The sequence below is a fragment of the Colius striatus genome, chromosome 4, assembly GCF_028858725.1.
Source record: "Colius striatus isolate bColStr4 chromosome 4, bColStr4.1.hap1, whole genome shotgun sequence".
Classification (NCBI taxonomy): domain Eukaryota; kingdom Metazoa; phylum Chordata; class Aves; order Coliiformes; family Coliidae; genus Colius; species Colius striatus.
The window spans coordinates 41,272,521-41,283,596 of NC_084762.1; the positions used below are offsets into that span (position 1 = coordinate 41,272,521).

General features: G+C 36.3%; 1 protein-coding gene across 1 annotated transcript; it reads left to right on the top strand.

The window, feature by feature from the left end:
* The first annotated feature begins 5,806 nt into the window (after positions 1 to 5,806).
* Positions 5,807 to 6,766, top strand: MC2R (melanocortin 2 receptor). Its single transcript, XM_010195548.2, has one exon. The coding sequence runs from the start codon at positions 5,807 to 5,809 to the stop codon at positions 6,764 to 6,766; it is 960 nt and encodes a 319-aa protein (XP_010193850.2).
* Positions 6,767 to 11,076: the final 4,310 nt, after the last annotated feature.

Here is an 11,076-nt window from a genome sequence, read left to right on the forward strand (position 1 = left end):
AGAACAGGATGGAAATTAACATTATCACTCTTTTGCCTTTACAACTGCTGTTTTTGTTCAGTGTTTGCTGAATAAAATTTGTAACAAAAAATACAGAGGTTTTTTTTTAGTTTTCTATGAAAGAAAATTATCAAATGCACACTTTTTTGCCCTCTCAGTTACTGCTGGAAAATACCAATACTTTCAGCAGGACTCACAAAGAAAGGACCCTAGAGACTTGAATAGTTTTTTAAGAGGAAGGATCTGGTTAATGTGCCCTCTCAAAGGAGGAACCCTAGCCTTCAAGTTTCACAATCAAGGAACTACTTATACTGTAGTTTGAACAGAGATTATTCCTCTGGTAGAGATGTGTGCATTGGATGAAAACAGCATAATGTTGACACTAGCAGACAATAAAGGGCTCACAAAGTTAGGTTTAGGTTACTCTGAGTAAACTGCTATGCAAGGTGGCTTGCAGCTACCTCTCAAGTCAGTAGAGTGTGTTGCAGGCCCTGAAGCATTTGGCACCACCAGCATACACCATTTGTACAGTGTACTTAGTGTACAGTTTAGAGTGATATATACACACATAATAATTGCTATTGTTATTTAGGGAAGAAAATATTTGGTTAGACTCGAGAGAGATAAAAGGAGTGAGAAGACAGGAGCAAAGAAGTGCAGATAGGGAGAGCATAGCAAGCTCCAGGTTTCAGTTCACAGATTGGTTCAAAAAGGAGCAAAATATAAATTATTGAAGAGCTATGCTGACATTAAATTGAAGTAGTAACTTCTCAAATGCTTCCTGCACTATTTGTGTCTGTTTAATAAATGGTGAGATTTAAAATCCAGGTGATGTGAGGAAACTACTTCCCTGGAGAGTTTAACTACAGGTAAGGAGGTTTCACATACTATTTGCTACTGTCCATCAAGCAGACAGATTTCTGTTTGTGATTTGTTTGTATAGGCCATGTTGATGGACCTTAATCACAGACAGCCTAGAAGTATTTACTTTGAGACAGCAATCTTCTTTTTAGCTATGGCCAGAAAACTGAGGGAACATAGAGCAGGCAACTTGCAAACTAAGAGAGTCCTTATGAGTCTGTAAATATTGTAGAGTAATTTTTCAGATTCAATTACTTTCAACATCTGTAAAGAACTATACAATGTGCAGGGCAAGGCTTTATGTGTCCTTTTTCACTTGCTCATTCAGGGCTAAGCTCTGCTGGTAGACAAAAAGAAACATCCATTAGAAAGTGTAGTAAACTCTCTGTCCTCAGAGCCTGCCCACCCATAACAGAAAGCCATTGCTTACCTACTGAAGACAAAAGAAACAAACCAAAAAAAAAAAGGCTCTTCTTTTACATCTTTAGAAACTAAGCATTTACATCAATGTTATTAAGTGGCTTATTTACTTTTAAAATGTCTGGCACATTTGGAAAAGGTGGAAATGAGAGAAAATGTAACTGTCCATAGTTTTTTGTCACATTTTGATAGAAAATCGTAACAACTTGAGTGGAAGTGACTGAAGAAGTATAGAGCTGTCATCCATGGGACTTTTACTGTCATTTTCAGAAAAAGAAAGTCATCCTAAGCAGCACCAGGCGAAGTAAGAAGTTATACACAGCTTATCCAACCACTTCCACAATGGATTAATGTTCCATTATGACCAAATTACCAGTTGCCAGGATGCCCGAAGTACTTCTACTTAAACCAATGAGGATTTATAAACTAGATAGCTTTGAGGATGAAATGCTAGAGATAATGACATCAAAAGGCATTTGTTAATACATTTAGTCTTTTCTGGATTGAGAAAAGGTTCATATTTCAAGTGACAAATACCTCTATACACTTGAAAGGATTGTGACGTGTACAGTACATACTCTGAAATGAAAAACAGTTGTTCTTTTTCATTCCTAATAAATTGCTTTGTTAAAAATATACATATACATAGAAAGACAGAGATTTAATATATATCATGGTTCTAGAAACAAATCACTGAATCTACTTAATTGGCTACTTGTCTCAATTGCTTGTGTAGTCCAAAAGCAGAAGAGACTATTCAATACCCTTTAAGTTTTTATTTACTGCCATCTATTTAGAGAGCTAATAAAGCTTGGGATCTCTCCAATAAAGGAAGGTATGGTTTTCCAGCAAAAACTCGAGATACAAAAATTATACAATATTTCAGGTATGTAATTTCTTTACTATATTTTATCATTATAGTTCACAACAGAAATTATTGGGCGCATGGGAGAAAATTAGGTTTTTTGTCCAAGGATAATCCTACACAGTGCTGGGAGGTCCCAGCACTCATGGAGGCATTCTCAGCTTTGTCACAATTGGAAGTATTGGGCTGACTTTTATCCATGTAACATATACCACTGTAAATATTCTTTGCAAGTGTTAGAGTGTTGTAATGAGCCAAACCAGAATCATGGTCAATGAATACAACTCACATATAATCTGAATTCTACTTGTTTTCGAAGTTTGTACAATATTGTCTGTACTGTTTCTGTTCCTGGCTCCAGTCTCCCAGTTTCCTGCTTCATCTGCTTTAAATAACTACAGATCAAATAGAAATTGCTGATAATATTACAAATGTAGGCATTTTTAGTAACTTCACTGTAGCTATCAGCTCACTGCTCATTATACCAGATCAGGAGACAGACTCTTAGAAAGATAAATAAAAATAAATAATGCTTCTGAATATCCAATGTTACTGAGCTCCTCCAAGATGTCATTTATACATGAAAAATAATGGATTGAGGCTTTTGTAGTTTCTGCGATGCAGCTAAGTTTACAAATGTGTTTCAAACACATTTGTCATATATTACTTTTGGACTGTTTTACATTTCTTTGTACTGTCAGGGAAACTTATTCTTAAGAAACTTAGTCTTAAGAAAGGAAAAAGGCAAATAATTGAGCCATTTCCAGGGAAAAAAAAAAAAAAAAAGAAAAGTTATAGTATATGGCACTTCTTTTTCTTAAATTGTTTTGTTCTATTTTAACAATTCTGACACATTAAACATCATCTGAAACAGGCTGACTTTGCAGATACTTGTAAAAGATAAATCTGAAGTTTTCAGAGAGCGATGTTGGTGAATGTTATGAACCCTTTATCTGAATAATAAAATGATGCTGCAAACTGGCAAGGTGTTCAGAGTGGAAAGGGAATCTGTTTCATTCAACCTCTCTTTGGTAGTGCAAATAACACAGGAGGGTAAACTTTTTTTCACCTGATTATTTATAGCTTTGTGAGAAATTATATTGGCTGTAGTTTCTGTAGCCAGTGGAAATATGCAACTAAGCTCCACGGTGTCTTCTTGTCCTAAGCTTTTACGAAACTCTGAGGTTACTCATCAAGTTCACAACACCTTTACATCCCATTTCTAGTCTGTCCTATGCTGCTTAGAAGTGGTAAACTACTTCATGCACATTATCTCATAGATCTGTAGCAGCAAAATAACCTGTAAATGTCTATTACACAGACAAAGCACTGGATTCACTACCTATGTTCAATAGATAGTTCACTATAGTTCACTATACACTGTGTTCACTATCTGTGTTCAACACTGTATGTAGAATGTGGGTTTGGTTTTGGTTTGTTTTTTTTTCTGGTAGTTCTGAGACAGCAATATGATTGTGCACCAGAAAAGGACATAGTTGGCAAGTTCTTTCATAAGAACTAAAATAGTGTGCAATAACCACGTACACATACTGAAATGAAAATCCCTGAAATAAGAACATCTTTTCTAGCTTTCTATCCATTGTACATTGTGGTATAATGTAGTTATTTAGTTCACTGTAACTGCAATAGAGCCCTTATAAGTTCAGTGCTCCAACCAAATGTTGTACTTAATATGAAGTTACTGAAAAAGTATAAGCAGAATATGTAATAATATAATCACACCATTCATAACACCATATGATTTCAGTGAAGGAATCTTCATGTTTATCAGGCAGATTAGTTCAGTAATATATCAACAAAGAAGTGTTATGGAAAAACAGTTCTGCATTTTTGCTGATTGCCCTGTTTAAATATTACTGAAATGAGGCTCTGTCTGAAGTGTCTGTGCTGACTTTCTATTAAGAGTAAAAATTAGGTTGTTAAACAGATTGTTAGATTAGAAATCATAAAACTTAACTATGACGGTAACTCCAGGTGAGAATAGGAAAAATATATCCTTACAAAGACATTGCTGAGTCTCCTTCCTCTTAATAGCTCCTGCTTTCACATTCTGACAGATGTTGACCTAATTGCCTTTGGGAATGTCTACCATGCTGCAGTACAACATAGTTCATTCCACTACACAACATTTGTTTTCAGATAAATACGGGGACTCCTTTGAATGCTTGCTCTAAAGTGAGCTTGTTTCAATTTAATTCACGATGTCACCAAAAACAGCACCTGACTGGCAATCTCAGCAGACATCATTAGCAAACTCAGGTCAAAAACCTGTTTTCCATTGAAAAGTGGTCAAATATATTCATCTTTATTAAGACTAATCAACTCAGCAGCAGCAGTTGAGCAGCAGCTCAACTGTCTCAACTATGAATACTCATTGACACTGGCAGAGACTGCTGTTTGTATAACAAAAATATTATATAAAATCATTGAAATATTTAAAACTCCTTTTCCCCTTTGAAACATTAACAAAGTGTATTATGTCATTTAGCAACCCTGACTATGGACAAATGTCAAAAGGAATTTCAAGACTTATTAGTATGAAAGTGTCAAAACAAAGCTGTTTTAAGATTAAAAACAGAGGGAAAATATTATCTGTTCTTTAAAAATAGGGGTTTTCCAAATAGCAACTGCATCTGTGTTTCATAAGTGGGGCTGTAATAAGACATATTGTAAATATCCAAGCTAAATTAATATCATATCCATTTATAAATTAATAAATAGCCTAAAAAGCCCAATCCTTTGAAAGATTCCTGTATGCTTTTTATGTAGTTTAGATCAGGATCATTATGCAGAAAGGAAAACATTATCTTGCTGTTGAAACAACATGTAGTGGTTTAGATCATTGTAAAATACAGCCAAGAAAAGATTGTACTTTGGATCTTAATCTGCATTACAAATATGTACATCAAATCAAAAGACAGTTGCAATTTAACTGAAAAGGAAACCTTTCATTAGTATCTAACATGCCTCCAAAAGCATCAGTATTTACATATGTTCACATCTAAACTGAGGGCATTTCTTTTGACCATTAATGTGTGGTGGTAAACTTGTTACTGTCCTGGACAACAGTTTGTCTTGGCATTGGTCTTATTTGAGTCTAATTATACCGCAAATCTTATGAGAAATGCCAGACTTTCTCAAAGCAAACAGCTGGTCCAGTAAAGATTGCCAAACTCTTGAAGTCTGTCAGATCAGTTTCAGTAAATGTGGAATGCCTATTCATAAAGAAAAATCCATGTATTTTTTAAAACTACTTTGAAGCTAAAAGAGAATTTACACTTCATTGTCCTCTAAGATTCTTCAAAGCCTGAGGCAGCTTTTATTTTATCTAAACCAACTTTGCCTCTCTCTGATGATGATATGTGTTCATTCAGTTACAATAGTTGACATTTCAAATGTCTATATTTTTGTCCTAATTCAAATACCTATTTTTGTTGTATCTGTGTTTTAAATTTCTTCTTGACATTTATGTTTCCGCAGGGTTCACTGTAGGAGAAATTCCAAACATTTCAGTTAAATCTTAAAATTGCTCCAGATGAAGGAGAAAGCCTTCATCAAAAGAAGAATAGTCTGACAGGTCAGCTTCAGAATAAAGCCAAGCCTGAAAAACAATCCAGAATCTTTCCATGACCAGAAGAAATGAGCACTGAGAGACCTTCCAACCTAATCAAACACCTAGGGCAAACAAGCATTCTTTCCCTCGAAAATATAAGTGATTTCTCCTTAAATATTACCGACTGCGCCCAAGTTGTGGTGCCAGAGGAAGTTTTTTTCACTGTTGCTGCTGCTGGAATACTGGAAAATCTGCTTATCCTTATTGCTGTTGTTAGAAATAAGAATTTGCACTTGCCCATGTACTTCTTCATTTGCAGTTTAGCCATTTCAGACATGTTAGGTAGCTTGTACAAAACTCTGGAGAACATCTTTATCATCTTGTGCAAAATGGGGTACCTAACACGTCGTGGGGACTTTGAGAAAAAACTGGATGATGCCATGGATTCCATGTTCATTCTGTCTTTACTGGGGTCAATTTTCAGCTTGTTAGCTATTGCAGCAGACAGATACATCACTATCTTCTATGCTTTGAGGTACCATAATATCATGACACTGAGGAGGGCATTGGTTATTTTGGCAATCATTTGGACATTCTGTGGTGGCAGTAGCATTGCCATTGCCCTCTTCTCCTATGAAGCAGCAACAGTTATTCCATTCACCATTCTGTTCCCTTTAATGATGTTTTTTATACTATGCCTCTATGTCCATATGTTCCTCCTGGCTCGATCTCATGCTAATAAGATTGCCTCACTGCCAACCCACACAGCCCATCAGAGAACTAACATGAAAGGAGCTATTACATTGACTATTTTCCTTGGAGTTTTCCTTTGCTGTTGGGCCCCCTTTGTTCTTCACATCCTCTTAGCAAGGTTTTGTCCACATAACCCTTACTGTGCCTGCTACATGTCCATTTTCCATGTGAATGGAACACTCATCATGTGCAATGCAATCATCGACCCCATGATTTTTGCATTCAGAAGTCCAGAGTTACGAAGTACACTTAAGAAGATGTTCTGCTGTGCCAGGTCAAACTGGAAATGGTGAACATTTCAAGAAAAATGAAGATCATAAGAGCACATCTATGGGGTACTTTGCAACATCATACTGAAAATTATGCTCAAATTAACACTATGCTTGCATGACACCACCAGTGGTTTTCAGATAGCTACTAAGGAACACATGAAAACTAAGCATGCACACAGATATTTGCCAGCCTCAAGAAGTATTACTGATTAGGTTAATTCCAATGACAATTTTCCTGCAAGTAAAAAAAATAACTGTATCTTAAATATCTTTTGTCATTTCAGAAAAAAAACCCACAGATATATGTCTTCTACATCAATTTAAGGTGTATACTAGTTTAAAATTCTATTGTTTAAATCACAATGAAATTAATATTTGTTTCTAAATTTCACATTTATATAAAAGTCTATGATAAAGTAGAAAATATGGACATGTAATTGCATTTTGCTGGAAAAGTGAATTCACGATTGTTCTTTAATATCTGGTCTCCTTAAAATCACACAATTAGTGGAATGTGAGCCAAATAGAAATATATATATTGGTTTAAAAGTTAGTTTTAGTGACTGGAGAGGTTTTTTCCAACATAAAGTTGTCATGGTTCTATGGCAGCAAAGACGGGTTTTAATTTTAAAACCCCAAAGCCAGGTGTGGACTAGCAAAGGGAATTGCTAAATTTGACAGCTTCTCATATACCAGAGACAATATTGAAAGACCTGCAAGGAAGTCAGTCACCCACATAAGGATTTTGCTAGGCAGTGTGGAAGGATGCTACAAACCAATTTGTAACTTACAAAATCCTAGTGAGAAAATTTTTACTTGTCCCTGCCAAAATAATAAAAAACTCACTAAAAATTAAGGCAGAATAGTTTCCAACAGCAAAATATCCTGAAGCAGTCTAGAGCATATGGTGAGGACTTAACCTCACAATAATTCAGTGGAGTTATTCAGCTGCGACAGGGAGAGACTATTTAGTAAAACAGCCAAGAAACTAAGAGAGCCAAGGCTCAGCTAGAACAAGAGGAAAGGAAAATATAAAAACTATTAGAATTCATAGATAAACAGAAGAATTTACTCACATGGAATATTAAGGAAAAAAGGAACTTCAAGATTTATGGAATATGGACCAAACCATACACACTCAGTTGGACTTGGGCTTACAGGTAAAGGTATACGAAAGGGACCATAAACCTGGGAGTCTCTATAGAACTAAGCAAAAAAAATGTCTTAAATGACAAAAGGGATACTAAAATTAATATTTTCAAATCTATATATTGTATATATTGAAACAAATCAAAAGTTTATCTATAAAATGTTAATTCAGAAGGGAGTTCAGATATTCAGATATCACACATACTATTTTAATAAGAATTTTTTCCTCTCTATCAAATGCAGGAAAAGTGTAAAGCTACACAGCAAGAAATGATTGTTACATCTTAAAAAAATATTTTAAAAAATACAATATTGAATACAAAGTGAAACAAAAGACTATAACACAAAGGTACCATAATACCCTGTGTGCACAGTTGATGAGCTTCAAAATTGTAAAAAAATATTGGACAAAATATTGTGATTTACCCAGCCCTTATGTTAATTCTGCAACATATGAAATATCTACTAAATGCATCTTCCCTCAAAACCTCATTTTCCATGGGCTTCCCTCAATCATATTTAAGACAACTATTAGTTAAGCCTTCATCATGTTAGAAGTCAAGGCACTTTGTAAAGAAGTCCACTCTAACTCTACAAAGTCTCCATATTCACTCTCCAAATGTAAATTTTTATTAAAAAATGTATCATAAAAAATTAGCCTTATAACTCATAAACATGCAGGAGAAAACAATAAAGAAAACACTATACATTTCCAACTGCAAAGAGAAGCATTCAAGGCAGACACATGTCAAAGTAAAAAATTCACAGTGAAACACACAAATTAAATTTTATATAAAGCAATTACAGCTAGGAAAGTCACAAATGTCAGAGTCCAAGCTAGGGATGGACATGGCCATGGCTACAGCAGGCCTCAGATGGGGGCTAACAGCTACTGTTTTCTTCTACCATACCAGCATGTGGCAGCTCAGGGTACTCCTGAAACAAGTGTGGCTCGGCCTGGAGGAAATACGACAGCATGGACCTGTCTGCCTTCAGCTCTCATCTGACTGCCTACACCCACACAAGAGTCTCAGGAGCTGGCTGCTGCCAACATCCCTCACAGCATTCCCAGATCCTGGGGAAAGAGGAGGGGGAGCAGTCGCTCACAGACTCTAGGAGCCTGAGCCCAGCTCTCATCCTTGCACTGCCAGCACTTTGCTTTGAAACAAAGATCTGGGCTTCTACCTCAACATGAAGCTTGACCCCTAGTCCCCACTAAGGGAAAAGTGGTCAGAGGCAAGGGCATAGACAAGACACTATTTCCACCTCCATCCCATTCAGTTTGTTTTATAGGACTCCCCACTGTCTTGGCTATGCTGCAGCCTCAAAGGTGATTGGGAGTGGTGGCACTCTACTGCCATGGTCCCAGTTCAGGAGCCCTCTGACAGCCTGTATGAAATACAAACTGCTCACCAAGCAACTGGCCTCACTCCTCCTATGCCTCAGGCTCACTGTCAACCTAAGACCTTAAGGACAATTAAGATAAGAACATAAGATACAAAATCCATCCTATAAGTACACCTTAGATCCCATTCCTCTTAGCCTTGCCTCAAGAACTGTCCTCTAGTAATCCAGCATTTGTCCACTCCTTCCCAGGCTGTCCCACTGTCTTTCCCAGTACTATCCTCACGCTTCCAGTCACTGTTTACCTGCAAACTATGAAGCAGCTGTGGTTATGTAGGTTATGGTCTCGTGAGATTTTTTTACATCTAACTTGTTTAAACAAGGAGTTGACACTTAGGCAGCAAATTTTTGGCAAGTTTTATCCCACATTGTCTTCCTTGAGAGTATTTCTGCAGCTACTGACATTGGATCTCAAATTGCCATGAGATCCAAGCACTGTCTAAGGCTAGTTTCCACCTGATGTTACCAGGAATTAATGGCCTATTCTTTGTAGCCTACGTGGTCTCACCTGTGGATACACTCAGAACAACATCCCAAAGCATTTGTTTAAGTCGTGATACCTGGGCAACATCTAACTTATGTTTGAGGTTATGTCCTTAAATTGGTGGTAGACACTTGATCTCTATTACTGTCAGACACCCAGACAACTAGCAAAATTGATAAAAAGCTGCTACATAAGGAGATCTAGGACAAAGCTCAGGGATAGCAAGGTCGGAAATTATGGCAATTGTATTGCTCCCCAGAACTTGACACGTTCTTTCTAAATTTGTAAGAAACAGAGATACTAAGCATTTGCAATACAGATAAAATCGGCATCACAATATTAGATCTCAAATTGAGATCAAGCTGAGCCTAAGGGTTATATAAAAGAGTCAATATAAAATCCAAAGAGTTATATAAAAGATTCAATAGAAAATTCAAAAGACATGTATAAAAGCTTCTCTTTATTTCATTTTGCACTAGTTTGATTAAATGGAGCATTATTTTGAAAATCTTTCCTTTCTGGGGAGGCAGAGTTACGAAGATTAAAAAATGTTCTTGAATAAAAAACTTCTAGGAAGACTCATTTTTAAGCCTGTCAGAATTTGCTCTGTGTCAAGAGACAGGTAAACCTCCATATGTTATCTCCTAATCAGCTGTAAATTCAGCTCACATTTTAGCTGTTGTGCAGTCTCCAAGCAAATAGTTTTTTCTCTGTCATATATTTCCCTACAATGCTCATATTCTTTAAATTATGATTTGTGAAGCCCTCACTGTATAGTACTGAGGTCACTCTTGAAACTCAGATATATTAATATATAACAGTGAACACTTTTCTCAGATTTTGAGATTTCCCTTCATCTATGATTTGCGCAGTTTTAAATTATAAGTGTTTGGGAGGCAGAACTGTATCTTAGCTCTGGGAGAAATAAGTTAATCTTGGATCCTAAGAAAAGCTAATAAGCCTGGAGGGAAAATCCAGCCCCTTGAAAATCAGAGGTAACACTACAATCAATGTTTCATTTGGAAGGGCCCACAGAACTTTACATGCCTGTGGCAACAAAACATTTCTCAGTCACTTACAGAAAACTGGAAAAGAAAGTTTTCTTCCTCTGTTTCTGTTGCTTTCAACTGAACTTCATGTTCAGGAACAAAGTGAACAAATCTGATAAAGGCACCCAGGGGAATTAATTCATCTGAAGCAGCTGGTACATCAGTGAGAGCTTGTAGAGCAGTTTGATTTTTCTCACAAAATAGTAAGACAAATATAGCTCCTGTGAGAAAATACAGTTTAGAGT

Excerpts from the sequence above, each read along its gene's own strand:
- MC2R (XM_010195548.2), top strand. The coding sequence starts at position 5,807 with ATGAGCACTGAGAGACCTTCCAACCTAATCAAACACCTAGGGCAAACA.